We start from the raw sequence: 16,877 nt of genomic DNA on the forward strand, positions 1-16,877 counted from the left end.
AATATGCATTTTCCTCAGTGTACCAATCAAAAGTAACTCTTATGTCAGGTCCACATGGGCCGAATATCGGTCAAAATCAGCCAATACAGTAGAAACTGGCTGACATTCTTACAACTGGCTTCTGTGGAATGGGCATGCTGGAAAACCAGCATCCGATCAGCATCTGATCAGCCCTTACAGCCAATGGCTGCGAACTCTGACCTGTGTGCTCCGATGGGGGGAGGGGGAGCACACAGAACACAATAGCACAGCGGGGAAGATCGTTCAATTGCCATCACTTCTGTTTATCGCTTGTACAGTGATATGTCAGTTTTTATTAGTTCAGCCCACTGTGTGTACCAGGCTTTATATTATGTGCAGCATTCTGCCAAGTTTATTGGCTCTGACCTTTCTCTGTACAAATATACAGCTTTAAAAAAAATACACTTTGTGTTATCTAAAGCTGTTAATAGGTGACCAGGCAACTCTAAAATAGGAGTTAAAGGAAGAAGCGGGTGATCACCAGACCTTAGCAGTTCCTGCTATAAAGAGCATCACTGACAACTTCACAGTTTAGTGAACATAACTGATGTAAGATGGTGAAGTCAACTGCATGTCTTTTTGTGCACATTCTTTTATGGATACCAGCTCAGCTAACATTAATGTGCAGGAATGGCAATTATACTCTCCATGTGATTATGCTAAATGAATCAACAACGGAGTGGAATCTAGAAGCTATTAAAACAGCAGTGAAACTTGGGCTTACAAAACTCCACAGGGAGCTACTAATAGAAGGTATGGTCAATGTATTTATTTTACTGTCCGTCATACTTCAAATATAATTGATATTAGGTTCCTGGTGTCATAGTGCAAAACAAAAGGTAAATGCTGACTGATAATTTGATAAAGAAATTGTTTGTACATTGTGGATTCCTTAACCACTTAACTCCCGGACCAATTTGCAGCCAAAGGACCAGGCCCCTTTTTGCGATTAAGCACTGCATCGCTTTAACTGACAATTGCGTGGTTGTGCGACGTGGCTCACAAACAAAATTGGCATTCTTTTTTTCCCCACAAATAGAGCTTTCTTTTGGTGGTATTTGATCACCTCTGCGGTTTTTATTTTTTGCGCTATAAATAAAAATAGAGCTACAATTTTGAAAAAAAATCAATATTTTTTACTTTTTGCTATAATAAATATACCCAAAAAATATATATGATTTTTTTTTCCTCAGTTTAGGCCGATACGTATTCTTCTACATATTTTTGGTTAAAAAAAAATCGAAATTAGCGATTATTGATTGGTTTGCGCGAAAGTTATAGCGTTTAAAAAATAGGGGACAGTTTTATAGCATTTTTATTAATATATATTTTTTTTACTAGTAATGGCGGCGATCAGCGATTTTTATTGTGACTGCTACATTATGGCGGACACATCGGACATTTTTGACACATTTTTGGGACCATTGTCATTTATACAGCAATCAGTGCTATTTAAATGCACTGATTCCTGTGTAAATGACACTGGCAGTGAAGGAGTTAACCACTAGGGGGCGGGGAGGGGTCATGTGTGACGTGCGTGTTTTTTTTTACTGTTGGGGGCATGGCTTGGCATGTGACGTCACTTATCGTCTTTCCCTATAACAAGGAACAGACAATCGGTGACAGGCACACTAGGAAGCACGGGTAGAGCTTTGTTTACACAGACCTCTCCTCGTTCTTCAGCTCTGTGACCTGATCGCGGGGCACCAGCGGCGATTGGGTCTGCGTGTCCCGTCACCATGTGCACGGAGCTCAGGACCGGGCGACGCGCGCGTGACCCACGGCTGGGCACTTAAAGAAAAACGTACCTGTGCGTTGATGTGCCCAGCCGTGCCATTCTGCCGACGTAAATGTGCAGGAGGCGGTCCTTAAGCGGTTAAAAAATGCAGAGTCTTTATATAAAACTGAATGTGCAACCTGAAATAGGGCAAGACAAAACCAGAGAAAATTCCCAGCTCAACTCAACAACCAGTCTGCTTACCAACCAAATTAATCTGTCTAACAGTATGCGTTAAAAACAAGGGTTTAGTTAGCACACATTTGAAAACGTTCACGGCACCCTGTATTACCTGCAGTCCTAACTCTTGTAAATTTATGAGCTTTTCCAACAATGAGAGCACATGCATTCTAATGGATAGATAGAGGACAGATGGGCCTAGAGGAAGCCCAGTCCTCCTTAAAGGCACAGGGGCACACTGGACACCCAGCACATAGTACAATGGCAGCAAAGGTGTCCAATGTGTCCCCTCACCAATATTACATCAGTAACAAACAAATGGCCACTGCCCTCACCTATAACTGGCCTTTATAGCAAGGAGCACATGGAAGGACAATGTATACAAGACAAAACCAGAGAAAATTCCCAGCTCAACTCACCAATTAGTTTGCTTACCAACCTCATCAGAGCTGTTTGGGAAAAAAAAGTAACGAAACCAAAAAGCAGATAAACCCACTGCGATAACACTCAAGCATCCTATCAAGCCCAGGACAGAAAGAGCCAAGGGACCCATAGGACACATAGCCATACAGAGACATATAAAGGAAATTACAATATACAAACAAAAAAGAGAGAGTGGTATACAGAAAGAAATATAGTCAATAATCACTGGGAAATATATTAAACATACATCATGAGTCATAACAATATATAATATTCAGTACAGTCGAAATAGGAAAGAGAGTGAAAGCAGAGATGACTCGAATAGTTAGCTGCCCACATTGAAAAAAAAAATCACTGAGTACAGTAAACTACAATGATGTTATCTTAGAAAATCGTTCTTATAAACTGAATAAAATGTGTATGGACATATACATAGTTACATAGTTACTAAGGTTGAATAAAGACACCAGTCCATTCAGTTCAACCTGAGTGAGTGTCTACAATTGTCCCCCTCCCTGTATATTGCACACTCACATAGGTCCCTACCCTCAAGGAGCCCACAATCCAAGGTCCCCATTCATATTCATATTCATATTCATATTCAGGGCGGCACAGTGGTGTAGTGGTTAGCACTCTCACCTAGCAGTAAAAAGGGTCGCTGGTTCAAATCCCAACCACGACACTACCTGCCTGGAGTTTGCATGTTCTCCCTGTGCCTGCGTGGGTTTCCTCCGGGTACTCCGGTTTCCTCCCACAATCCAAAGACATGCAGTTAGGTTAATTGGCTTCTGTCCAAAATTGGCCTTAGTATATGAATGGGGACCTTGGATTGTGGGCTCCTTGAGGGTAGGGACCGATTTGAGTGTTCAATATACAGGGATAGGGGCAATTGTAGACACTCACTCAGGTTGAACTGGATGGACTGGTGTCTTTATTCAACCTTACTAACTATGAAACTATACTAGGGCCAATTTTGGACAGAAGCCAATTAACCTACCTGCATGTCTTTGGAGTATGGGAGGAAACTGGAGAACCTGGAGGAAATCCATGCAGGCACAGGGAGAACATGCAACTCCAGGCAGGTAGTGTTGTGGTTGGGATTTGAACCAGTGACCCTTTTTACTGCTAGGTGAGACTGCTAATCACTTCCCCCTCTGTGCCGCCCAAATATAAGGGCATCTGATAGTGTATTTATTTAAAAGGGTCAGATGGTTCCCATTCAGACCCTCCAGAGGTAAAACCCTCTAGGAATGGCCTGAATGATATTGACCCATTTAAGCCAGGTGGTGAAGTTGCATTTAGATGGAATATCCACCTTTGTTCATGCTGGAGCAGAGTTCTGTTCCAATCTCCCCCACGCATCCCAGGATGGATGCGATCGAGGATGATGAACGAGACTCTAGGGAAAATTCCATCGTGGACATTGGTGACATGTTTCCCTAGAGGGATACTGGGATTGCATGTCTGCATAAATGCAAGGTGAGCGGTAGGCTCGTGGCCAAAATTCTTGGGCAGTTTTGCCTATATAAAAGCACCCACAGTCGCATAGAAAGAGATAAACTACTCCAGACGTGCTGCAGTTTTCAAAGTGTTGCGGGGAGTATTTCTCCCCATTTGGGAGTGTTATAAGTGAATGAATAAGTGAATAAGTGAAAAAGAATTGCATCCCCCATATGTAAATGTAGAAAGAAAAAAGAAAAAAAAATGCATCCCCCATATGTAAATGTGCCAAAGCATTTGCATGGATCCCTATGGCCACCCTTCTGAAACTCACTTGACACAAGCTGGTCACGAAGTGACCTGGCCTGTCTAAAGGTAAATGGCGGGGTATTAGGCACATAAAGGGCTATAATAGGGTTCATCGTGAGGATATGCCAATATTTTCGCACAATTGACTTACTTTTCTTATGTTGGTTAGAGAACCCTGTAATGATGGATATTGGGTTCTCCCTCCTAGTTTTGGACGAAGGTTTGTATAGTAAGTTGTTTTGAGATCTGTTGCATGCTCTATTGTAAGCTTTTTTCAGACAGGTCTTAGAATAATCACAAGTCAAAATTCTTATCCTTAAAAGGTCAGCCTCTTCCTTGAATACAGTATTATCCGAGCAATTCCTCCTAATCCTTAAATATTGGCTATAAGGGATGGAAGCTATAAGCGCATGAGGGTGGAAACTACTCGTAGGTAAAATTGAGTTTCCAGTTTTCCTTTCTATAGAGGCTGCTACTCAGTAATCCATTCTCATCGTTATGTATTGTCACATCCAGGAAGATAATGCTGGAGCTGTCCTGTGCCATAGTGAATTTAAGGTTGAACTCGTTATGGTTAAGCTTGATTATAAATTTGTCTAGTAATTCAATGGATTTGTCCCAGACCAAGAATACATTGTCGATGTAGTGCATCCACATCAACGCATGTTTCATGAAGGGCGTCAAGTCCTCATTTCTGTTGATCGCAAGTTCCCACTCCCCCAGGTACAGTTTGGTGTATGATGGGGCACAGGAAGTCAGTTTTACAGAGCGGCCCCGCTCCCTCTCTTCTGAAGTTCCCTAACGATGCTTCTGGCTCCACATCTTCTTGGTGTACCACTGTAGGAAGCCACTTTTTATTGTGGGACAGTTCTTGGCTCGATCTCGAGCTGCACTGCCTAGACTCCTTTGTTACAGGATTTGACTGACAGCAGAGAAAGAAAATGGCTACCACTGCCTTAGCAGAGCTTGTCAGAGTAGGGAATGACTACAGACAGGCACAGCGCTGGACTGTGTGAGGGCTCAGGTAAGTACAGGGGATGAGGGTAAGGGGTGATATTATTACTTAATTATTTTTCCTTAATACAGGGAATGCATTAAGGTAAAAATTGTTTAGGCTTTAGAACCACTTAAACCATTAGAGCGGTATTAAACCCTAAACAAAATATGTACTATATGGCAGCTTACCAATCCTTAGATGTGTTGGTTGCATTCGTTTTATTTATTTTTTTTAGCCTTTTTTCCCCCTCTGTTTTCACCAGGAGACCTTGTCAGTAACACATTTCTTGTATTAGAGTGTCCACACTCTGAATGAAGAAGCACAGTGGGCACATTTGAACAACAGCATTGACAGTCTGGGGGGAGAACAGTATTCGATTTACTAGCACATTTAGTCACACTAACAAGCTGAAGCCAGACACCAGCTCCAACTGCAGTTACACAAGCAGTTACAGCAACAGTTTTGTTTTCTTTTGCGATAAAGGTTTTACATGAATACAAAATATATATAAAAGCTGATAATTGTGTGCACCGCTCCCAACGTTAAATGATTTGTCTCAATCCTCTGAACTGCTACATGTGCAGATGAGGTTCTTCTGTTGAAAAACAACAGACTTACTAGCAGAATAACCAAGTGAAAATAAAGTATAGGTAAATTAATGCATCAATCATATCTAAGAATTGGTAAGCTACAATATAATTATTGTTTACTTTTGGGTTTATGACTGCTTTAGGCCTCATGCACACGAGACGCAGTTAAACGCGTGTTCAGAGGCAGTTGGACACTTTTTTCAACTGCTCCTGAACTCATTCAATGTTATCCTATGTGTCCATGTACACAGTCTCGTTTTTTGCCGTTTTTATGCAGTTGCGTTTAACCTCGTTTTTCCAGAAGCAAAAAAATGGGTTCAGACGCAAAAGTTTCCACGTTTCAGACGCAAAACACGGCAAAATGCAGTAAAACTTGGCAAAACGCAGCTACCGCGTTTTGCCGCGTTTTCGTTTATAAGCGTTTTTAAAGGTGACCTTTTTTTTTACATTAAAAATCTCAAAAATGATTGCAAATGATGAAAAACCATTACAAAAATATTTTAAACAATTGCAATTGCAAGTGGACAATCCACAACTTGTAGCAAGTGACATGGCAGGTGGCAAGTGACGTGGCAAGTGGACAATCCACAACTTGTGGCAAGTGAGGTGGCAAGTGATGTGGCAAGTGGACGATCCACAACTTGTGGCAAGTGACGTGGCAGGTGAAGTGGCAAGTGATGTGGAAAGTGGACAATCCACAACTTGTGGCAGGTGACACGGCAAGTGACCTGGCAGGTGACGCGGCAAGTGAAAAATCCACAACTTGTGGCAGGTGACTGGCATGTGACGTGGCAAGTGGACAATCCATAACTTGTGGCAGGGGACGTGGCAAGTGACGTGGCAAGTGGACAATCCACTTGTGGCAGGGGACGTGGCAAGTGATGTGGCAAGTGGACAATCCACAACTTGTGTCAGGTGACGTGGCAAGTGAAGTGGCAAGTGGACAATCCCCAACTTGTGGCAGGTGATGTGGCAAGTGATGTGGCAAGTGGACAATCCACTTGTGGCAGGTGACGTGGTAGGGGACGTGGTAAGTGACGTGGCAAGTGGACAATCCACAACTTGTGGCAGGTGACGTGGAAAGTGATGTGGCAAGTGGACAATCCACAACTTGTGGCAGGTGATGTGGCAAGTGATGTGGCAAGTGGACAATCCACTTGTGGCAGGTGACGTGGCAAGTGGACAATCCACAACTTGTGGCAGGTGACATGGCAGGTGACGTGGAAAGTGATGTGGCAAGTGGACAATCCACAACTTGTGGCAGGTGATGTGGCTGGTGACGTGGCAAGTGGACAATCCACAACCTGTGGCAGGTGACGTGGCAGGTGACATGGAAAGTGATGTGGCAAGTGGACAATCCACAACTTGTGGCAGGTGATGTGGCTGGTGACGTGGCAAGTGGACAATCCACAACTTGTGGCAGGTGGCATGGCAGGTGACGTGGAAAGTGGACAATCCACATCTTGTGGCAAGTGACGTGGCAGGTGATGTGGCAAGTGACGTAGCAAGTGGACAATCCACAACTTGTGGCAGGTGACGTAGCAGGTGATGTGGCAGCTGACCTGGCAGGTGATGTGACAAGTGGACAATCCACATCTTGTGGCAAGTGACGTGGCAAGTGACATGGCAGGTGGTGTGGCAAGTGGAAATCCACAACTTGTGGCAGGGGATGTGGCTGGTGACATGGCAAGCGGACAATCCACAACTTGTGGCAGCTGGCATAGCAGGTGACATGGAAAGTGGACAATCCACATCTTGTGGCTAGTGACGTGGCAAGTGGAAATCCACAACTTGTGGCAGGTGATGTGGCAAGTGACATGGCAGGTGATGTGACAAGTGGACAATCCCCAACTTGTGGCAGGTGACGTGGCAAGTGGACAATCCAAAACTTGTGGCAGGTGACGTGGCAAGTGACGTGGCAGGTGATGTGGCAAGTGGACAATCCACAACTTGTGGCAGGTGACGTGGCAAGTGGACAATCCACAACTTGTGGCAGGTGACGTGGAAAGTGATGTGGCAAGTAGACAATCCACAACTTGTGGCAGGTGATGTGGCAAGTGACGTGGCAGGTGATGTGGCAAGTCACGTGGCAAGTGGACAATCCACAACTTGTGGCAGGTGATGTGGCTGGTGACGTGGCAAGTGGACAATCCACAACTTGTGGCAGGTGGCATGGCAGGTGAGGTGGAAAGTTGACAATCCACATCTCGTGACAAGTGATGTGGCAGGTGATGTGGCAAGTGACGTGGCAAGTGGACAATCCACAACTTGTGGCAGGTGATGTGGCAAGTGGACAATCCCCAACTTGTGGCAAGTGACGTGGCAAGTGGACAATCCAAAACTTGTGGCAGGTGACGGGGCAAGTGACGTGGCAGGTGATGTAGCAAGTCACGTGGCAAATGGACAATCCACAACTTGTGGCAGGTGATGTGGCAAGTCACGTGGCAAGTGGACAATCCACAACTTGTGGCAGGTGCCGTGGCAAGTGACACGCTAAATACAAGTACACTGCAGCTCTCACAGCTGTTGCTACTCACTCTGGTCTCACAAAATTGCTGAAATAGTTAATAATACTGTTTTTTGAGCTGGGGAGGGTCTATGATGTTAGCTTAACTAAACGCTTCTAGACGCAAACGCGGTAAAATGCTGTAAAAAGCTGCTAAATCGCGGTAAAAATCACGGCAAAACGCGCATTTTTAAACGCCGGTTTCAGCTTTTAAAAACATGTGTCCAGCAGAGTTTGCATCTGCGTCTCGTGTGCATGAAGCCTTAGGCCGCGTACACACGCGCGGACTGTTTGCCCAACCTTGTTCGTCAAACAGTTTCGGCAAACAGTCCGCTCAAAATTTGCATGAGCGGACTTGCCCACACACGAGCGGACTGTTTCAGCGAACTGTTTGCCAAACAGTTCGCTCACGCCCACGTAAGGAGGAGGCAAATCCGCCCATTTCGAGCGCGTGTACAGGTAGGCGGGGCCCGCGAAGGAGACGTCGCGGGCTCCGCCGCCTGGAATGGGCTTAAAGGGGAACCCCAACGCCGAAAAAAATCGGCGTGGGGGTCCCCCCAAAGTCCACACCAGACCCTTGTCCGAGCACGCTACCCGGCCGGCCAGGAAAGGGGGGCGAGCGAGCGCGCCCCCCCTCCTGAGCCGTACCAGGCCGCGTGCCCTCAACATGGGGGGTGCCTTGGGGAAGGGGGGGCCGCGCGGCCCCCCCACCCCAAAGCACCTTGTCCCCATGTTGATGAGGACAAGGGCCTCTTCCCGACAACCCTGGCCGTTGGTTGTCGGGGTCTGCGGGCGGGGGGCTTATCGGAATCCGGGAGCCCCCTTTAAGAAGGGGGCCCCCGGATACCGGCCCCCCACCCTATGTGAATGAGTATGGGGTACAATGTACCCCTACCCATTCACCTGTGAAATAAAGTACAAAAAAAAACACAACACAGGGAAAAAATATTTTATTGCACAGCTCCGGGGGTCTTCCGTCTTCGGGGGTCTTCTCGCCGGACTCCTCCGCTATCTGTGTGTAGCTCTTTTGCTAGCGGAGGAGTCCGGCTTTCTTCCTCCCCGCCGCCGGCCTCTTCTCCCGACTTCGGGGGTCTTGTCCCCCTCTTCGGTTCTTCTGCCGGGCCACCGCGCCTTCTTGTAGCTCTTTTACAGGCGGTGGCCCGGTCTTCTGTCGCCGCTGCCTTCCGTTCTTCTGTCGCCGCCTTCGGTTCTTCTGCCGGGCCACCGCGCCTTCTTGTAGCTCTTTTACAGGCGGTGGCCCGGTCTTCTGTCGCCGCTGTCGTCGCCGCCGCCGCCGCCTTCCGTTCTTGTTCTTCTTCTTGTTCTTCTTCTTCTTCTCCTGGAGATGTTGACTCGACGAGCTCTCCGGCCGGAATGCCAGGGACACGCTCCGCTGCCACTTATATAGTGACAATGGGGCGGTGTCACATGGTATATGTCACATGGGTTGGTCACATGGTGACCCCGCCCCCTTACGATGTCATAGTCCCCATGTGACATCAACCCATGTGACCAACCCATGTGACATATACCATGTGACACCGCCCCATTGTCACTATATAAGTGACCGCACAGCGCGGCTCTGGCATTCCGGCCGGAGAGCTCGTCGAGTCAACATCTCCAGGAGAAGAAGAAGAAGAACAAGAAGAAGAACAAGAACGGAAGGCGGCGGCGGCGGCGACGGCGACGACAGCGGCGACAGAAGACCGGGCCACCGCCTGTAAAAGAGCTACAAGAAGGCGCGGTGGCCCGGCAGAAGAACCGAAGGCGGCGACAGAAGAACGGAAGGCAGCGGCGACAGAAGACCGGGCCACCGCCTGTAAAAGAGCTACAAGAAGGCGCGGTGGCCCGGCAGAAGAACCGAAGAGGGGGACAAGACCCCCGAAGTCGGGAGAAGAGGCCGGCGGCGGGGAGGAAGAAAGCCGGACTCCTCCGCTAGCAAAAGAGCTACACACAGATAGCGGAGGAGTCCGGCGAGAAGACCCCCGAAGACGGAAGACCCCCGGAGCTGTGCAATAAAATATTTTTTCCCTGTGTTGTGTTTTTTTTTGTACTTTATTTCACAGGTGAATGGGTAGGGGTACATTGTACCCCATACTCATTCACATAGGGTGGGGGGCCGGTATCCGGGGGCCCCCTTCTTAAAGGGGGCTCCCGGATTCCGATAAGCCCCCCGCCCGCAGACTCCGACAACCAACGGCCAGGGTTGTCGGGAAGAGGCCCTTGTCCTCATCAACATGGGGACAAGGTGCTTTGGGGTGGGGGGGCCGCGCGGCCCCCCCTTCCCCAAGGCACCCCCCATGTTGAGGGCACGCGGCCTGGTACGGCTCAGGAGGGGGGGCGCGCTCGCTCGCCCCCCTTTCCTGGCCGGCCGGGTAGCGTGCTCGGACAAGGGTCTGGTGTGGACTTTGGGGGTCCCCCACGCCGATTTTTTTCGGCGTTGGGGTTCCCCTTTAAGCCCATTCCAGGCGGCGGAGCCCGCGACGTCTCCTTCGCGGGCCCCGCCTACCTGTACACGCGCTCGAAATGGGCGGACTTTCCGAGCGGGAACAGTTTGCTCATTTCGAAAGTAGCCTACACACGGGCGGACTGTTCGCTCAAACACAGTTTCAGCGGACAGTTTTTCGGAATTTACGAAAGACTTTGTCCGTCCAACTGTCCGCTGAAACTGTCCGCTGAAAGCCCACACACCGGCGGACTGTCCGCCCAAACACTGTTCAGCGGACAAGGTTGGGCGAACAGTCCGCCCGTGTGTACGCGGCCTTAGCCTTAAAAGTGTCTAGCGAACTTATCTCCTCCAAATGATACCACTGGTTGAGAATCAGAAAAAATAGCCATCCGGTATATGATTCCCAATTGGGTTTTCTCAGATGCTTTTATGGCTACAGAGGCAAGGTAATTTATATTGCTCATCTATGAAGCACTGGTTTTTTTCGGATGCTTTTATTGAACTATTCCCATATCTTTCCACTAGTCATTCAAAAGGATGATTTTTGGGTACGAGCCAATTAACCTGCCAGGATGTATATGGATAGAGGGAAGTCAGAGAAAAGGCCATGCAAATAGTGTCCTTGGTAAAAATTTAAGCCAGGAGATGAAGATGCAATCCAGTGGTGTATCCAGGGTATGGCATGTGCCATGGGATCTACTTAAAGGAGTCACCAAGAGCTGCTCGGGTGTACTATAGCACCCCCAAAAACTCTGATAGCTCTGTAGATATGAGGGGGCTCTAAGTACACTGATGTGAGTGGGGCTTTAAAGACACTGGTGTGAGGGGGACTCTGAGGTCATTGATGTGATGGGTGCTCTGAGGACTAGGGATGAGCTTTGAGTTTGAGTCGAACATAAGGTTCCCCCTGTCCCTACTAGGCCCTTTGGGTCTGGTATGGATTTTAGGTGGGGACCCTTATGCCATTTAAAAAAAAAAATTGGCATGGAGTTCACCTTAGACGCGAAGGGCCTGGTATGGACTGGGGGGGGGGGGAAGGGGGAACCCATGCTGTTTTTTTATGTATATTGCTGGGATCTGGCAATACATTACAACCGTGAGCAATTTTAGATGACATTTTTTCCTTTTAAAAATGTCCTTTTACCTTTTAAAAAAGGGGCCCCTAGATCCCACCCCCCCCCCCATATGAATGGATATCGGGTACATTGTACCCCTACCCATTCACCAAAAAAAAGCAGTGAAATGTGACAAAAAACTGTAGCCATTTTTTGACCATTCCTCTATTGTAAAATAGCTCTGAGTGGTCTTCTCCTCTAAGCCGTGTCTCCTGCCATCATCTTCTCCTGGTGCTGTCTCTCTTGCCACCATCTTCTGTTTCCGTCTTCTGTCACCGTCTCTCCCGCCACCGCCTATTTCTTCCGCTGCTGTGTTCTTCCTCGACACCGTCATCCTCCATCATGTTGTCACCCGCTGTCTTGCATCTCTTACAGAGCCATGGGACGTGACCATCCATTGATGTCACACGGAAAGCCCACCCCCATTTTTCCACGTCAGCGGATGGTCACACCTCATGGCTGTTAAAGAGATGCCAGACAGAGGGTGACTGGCTTCCAGTCAGCTATATACAGTGTTAAAATCAGAAACGCAAAACACATCAAACATCGCATCACAAATGCAACTGTTGCATTTCTGGTGCGGTTCCATTGGAATCTATTACCTGCAAATTGCAAGAAAAAAGTCCCCAACCATTTCAAAAATCCACTGGCTGCAAAACGTATGGATGTTAACTAGTACCATAGGAAACCATGTTAAATGGACTGTAGAATGTTTCTGAAAACTGCAAAATGCACTAAAAAATGCATAGGTGTGAACCTAGGGTCAGGGCCAGTTCACACTGGATTGATGTGGGAACACTGCAAATCCAGTGCGGGTTCCTGCATCGCATATACCATATTTATCGGCGTCTAACACGTGGTGGCATATAACGCGCACCTCAAGTTTAGGGGGGAATTTTAAGGAAAAAAACTTTTAGGAGGGAAGTTTAAGGAAAAAAACTTACATTTAAATGCCCATCAATGCAGCCTTATCAGTGTCCAACTGAAGCCTTGTCAGTGTAATTTTCAGCCTTGTCATGCAGCCTGTCCATCATTGCACCCTTGTTAGTGTCATATGCAGCTTTGTCATGCAGCCTTGTCCACTATTGCAGCCTTGTCAACCATTGCAGCCTTGTCCATCAATGCAGCCTTGTCCCCTTGTCTGTGTCATTTTCAGCCCTGTCTGTTTTATTTTTAGCTTTTCTTTTTAAAAATGGCTCCGCCAAGATGTCCTGTGTATCTCGGCGGCGCTCGGTAGCTCTCGGCCACCTTCGGCCATTCTCGTTGGCTTTCGGCTGCCTTCGGCCCTTCTCTGCGGCTTTCGGCCGGCTTCGGCTCTTCTCGGCGGCTTTCGGCCCTTCTCGGCGGCATTCGGACGATCTTGGCCGTTCTCGTCGGCTTTTGGCCCCCAGGAAGGGCCGAAGGCAGCCAAAAGCCGCCAAGAATGACTGAAGGTGGCTAAAAGCCGCCCAGAGGCTGCAAAATGGTGGGAGATCGGCGTATAACACGCACCCGCGATTCTCCCCTGATTTTAAGGGGAAAAAGTGCATGTTATATGCTGATAAATACGGTAACTCTCAGCCAGTTCACACTGCCATATGCAAACTGCTAGGAGTGTCAGTAGAACGCTAATGACACCCCCAAATCAGTTTGCATATCGCAGAGTGAACTGCAAATTCAGACAACACCATGCGATCCACTTCTGTTGTGTACGAAAAAGGGGTCCTGTGCGAGTTTGGTCTGAATACGATGCAAATTCACATAGATATCGCATATGATTTGCAGTGCGGGGCAAATGACATCCGATGTCGGACAGCACAGCACTGCGAACCAGCCCTAAGGCCCCTTTCACACTTGTGTGACTTGTTCTGCGACTCCTGCATCCATAGACCTCAAGATTACACTTGCATTGCTTCAAATCACATCAAAGTTGTGGCAAAAAGCACTGCAAAATCGCTGGACTTTTAGATCTCACAAGTGTGAAAGGGGCTTTATGGACCTCAAGTTGCATGAAAAGTCAGCCAAGTGTGAAAGGAACCTAATGAGATTCCTGGATAACACCTTTGAATTAGCACTTGTGCGACTAATGCCTGTGTAATCTTGCAGTATATGGACCTCTAGTTGCATCAAAGTCAAACCAAAGTGGTGCAGGGAGAAATTTGACCCATTTGCAGGATGCACAAGTGAGAATAGGGCTTAATTCAAAGATATTATCCATGAATCTTATTCACGCTGCTGAGACCTAAAAGTCACTCTATTTTTCTGCTGCTTTGCTGCTGCAACTTGGCCCAAACTTTTGGGAATGCCTGTATAATATTGCGCCCCATGTACCTCAAGTCACATGAAAGTCACACCAAAGTAGCACAGATATGAATGGTTATCATTGAAAATCATGGGGGTACAACTTGTCATGCAACTCGGAGGTCCAAATTTGCTGGAATAATCGCCCAACTGTGAAACAAGTCATATATATTTTAATAGAAAGGAGCTCTCATTCACATTTGCATAGTCCTTACTGATTTACATCAGCAGAACAAATGCAGGAAGTGATGTGTGCACATGGGCCAGAAGCAAATGTGTGGTGATGCCAAACAAATCAATGAACCCCACCCAGACCAACTCTAACTACCACATCCACCCAGGGCTGCTGATAAGCCAGTGCAACTGGCCCTGTAGTACCGGGCCTGGCCAGCAGGGGGGGGCCGGCAATATACTGTAAAAAGGGAATGAAAGAATGCAAAGTAAAAAAAAAGTGTTTCCCTCCCCTTTTCTAGCCCGCTCACATTTCACTCTAAACAGTGCTGGAGTGGGGCTGAATGTGAGAGCGAGGAGGGAGACATACGAGGTATGACAACAGCAATACAAGTTCTGCAAGGACACGCAGCTGTGGCTGAATGGAAACAGGGTAGTCGGGACCAAAGTAACATGAAGCTAGTCGGCTGCAGTGTCTTCCACATATCTGTGTTAGTGAACAGGACTATCCTCCCCTCCCTCTTGTCTTGCTGGTTACTTTTTTTTTCTTTTATCTGCCTAACCTGACCTGCACATTGTCTGATCACACTGATATGATCTCTGGAAGACTCTGCAGCAGCTGTTAACCATTTCAGCCAGAGCTCTGTGTGTGCTGCACAGATGTTTTTTTTTTGAGAATTTACTGCTGGTTTAGGCTAGAAGCTTCACAGCCCCATTAACTGGTTACTGCCCTCCACTAATCCTGAGCAGTTCACTGTTTGTAAGAAAATTTGTATTTTGGAAATTGGATGTGAAGCTGTATTCTGTCACTTGGTTGTACATTCAAAGGAAAATCACTGACTTGATTTTGCAGAGCTGGTTTAAAAAGAGTGGATCAACTGTGATATTATATACTTGTACACGGGGTTCAGCCATGAACGCAGTCTATGACCATCTCCCGAATCGATCATGTCTGCAATCCCTAACCGTCTCCTGTACTATGTCTGCAGTGTCTGATCATCTTCTGTACTATGTCTGCAGTGTCTGATCATCTTCTGTACTATGTCTGCAGTCTCTGATCATCTCCTGTACTATGTCTGCAGTCTCTGATCATCTCCTGTACTATGTCTGCAGTCTCTGATCATCTCCTGTACTATGTCTGCAGTCTCTGATCATCTCCTGTACTATGTCTGCAGTCTCTCATCATCTCCTGTAGTATGTCTGCAGTCTCTGATCATCTCCTGTAGTATGTCTGCAGTCTCTGATCTGTCTCCTGTAGTATGTCTGCAGTCTCTGATCATCTCCTGTAGTATGTCTGCAGTCTCTGCTCTGTCTCCTGTAGTATGTCTGCAGTCTCTGATCCGTCTCCTGTACTATGTCTGCAGTCACTAACCATCTCCTGTACTATGTCTGCAGTCTCTGACCATCTCCTGTACTATGTCTGCAGTCTCTGACCATCTCCTGTACTATGGCTGCCGTCTCTGATCTGTCTCCTGTAGTATGTCTGCAGTCTCTGATCATCTCCTGTAGTATGTCTGCAGTCTCTGATCTGTCTCCTGTAGTATGTCTGCAGTCTCTGATCCGTCTCCTGTAGTATGTCTGCAGTCTCTGATCCGTCTCCTGTAATATGTCTGCAGTCTCTGACCATCTCCTGTACTATGGCTGCAGTCTCTGATCTGTCTCCTGTAGTATGTCTGCAGTCTCTGATCATCTCCTGTAGTATGTCTGCAGTCTCTGATCTGTCTCCTGTAGTATGTCTGCAGTCTCTGATCCGTCTCCTGTAGTATGTCTGCAGTCTCTGATCCGTCTCCTGTAGTATGTCTGCAGTCTCTGACCATCTCCTGTACTATGTCTGCAGTCTCTGACCATCTCCTGTACTATGTCTGCAGTCTCTGATCATCTCCTGTAGTATGTCTGCAGTCTCTAACCATCTCCTGTACTATGTCTGCAGTCTCTGATCATCTCCTGTAGTATGTCTACAGTCTCTAACCATCTCCTGTACTATGTCTGCTGTCTCTGACCTTCTTCTGTACTATGTCTGCAGTCTCTAACCATCTCCTGTACTATGTATGCAGTCTCTGATCATCTCCTGTACTATTTCTGCAGTCTCTGATCATCTCCTGTACTATGTCTGCAGTCTCTGATCCGTCTCCTGTAGTATGTCTGCAGTCTCTGATCATCTCCTGTACTATGTCTGCAGTCACTAACCATCTCCTGTAGTATGTCTGCAGTCTCTGACCATCTCCTGTACTATGTCTGCAGTCTCTGACCATCTCCTGTACTATGGCTGCAGTCTCTGATCTGTCTCCTGTAGAAAGTCTGCAGTCTCTGATCATCTCCTGTAGTATGTCTGCAGTCTCTGATCTGTCTCCTGTAGTATGTCTGCAGTCTCTGATCCATCTCCTGTAGTATGTCTGCAGTCTCTGATCCGTCTCCTGTAATATGTCTGCAGTCTCTGACCATCTCCTTTACTATGTCTGCAGTCTCTGACCATCTCCTGTACTATGTCTGCAGTCTCTGACCATCTCCTGTACTATGGCTGCAGTCTCTGATCTGTCTCCTGTAGTATGTCTGCAGTCTCTGATCATCTCCTGTAGTATGTCTGCAGTCTCTGATCTGTCTCCTATAGTATGTCTGCAG

The 16,877-nt window shown here is 47.3% G+C and overlaps 1 protein-coding gene across 1 annotated transcript in view; it reads left to right on the forward strand.

Annotated features, from left to right (window-relative positions):
- The first annotated feature begins 485 nt into the window (after positions 1 to 485).
- GUCY2C (guanylate cyclase 2C) overlaps positions 486 to 16,877 on the forward strand; it is a 1,344,189-nt gene continuing 1,327,797 nt past the window's right edge. The window contains exon 1 of the mRNA XM_077452503.1: positions 486 to 774. Within this exon, the coding sequence (XP_077308629.1) occupies positions 576 to 774 (199 nt within the window). The 5' untranslated portion in view covers positions 486 to 575. The remainder of the gene's footprint in view (positions 775 to 16,877) is intronic.

The sequence above is a fragment of the Lithobates pipiens genome, unplaced genomic scaffold (assembly GCF_037356315.1).
Source record: "Lithobates pipiens isolate NorthernLeopardFrog02 unplaced genomic scaffold, aLitPip1_a1.2 Scaffold_23, whole genome shotgun sequence".
Lineage (NCBI taxonomy): Eukaryota > Metazoa > Chordata > Amphibia > Anura > Ranidae > Lithobates > Lithobates pipiens.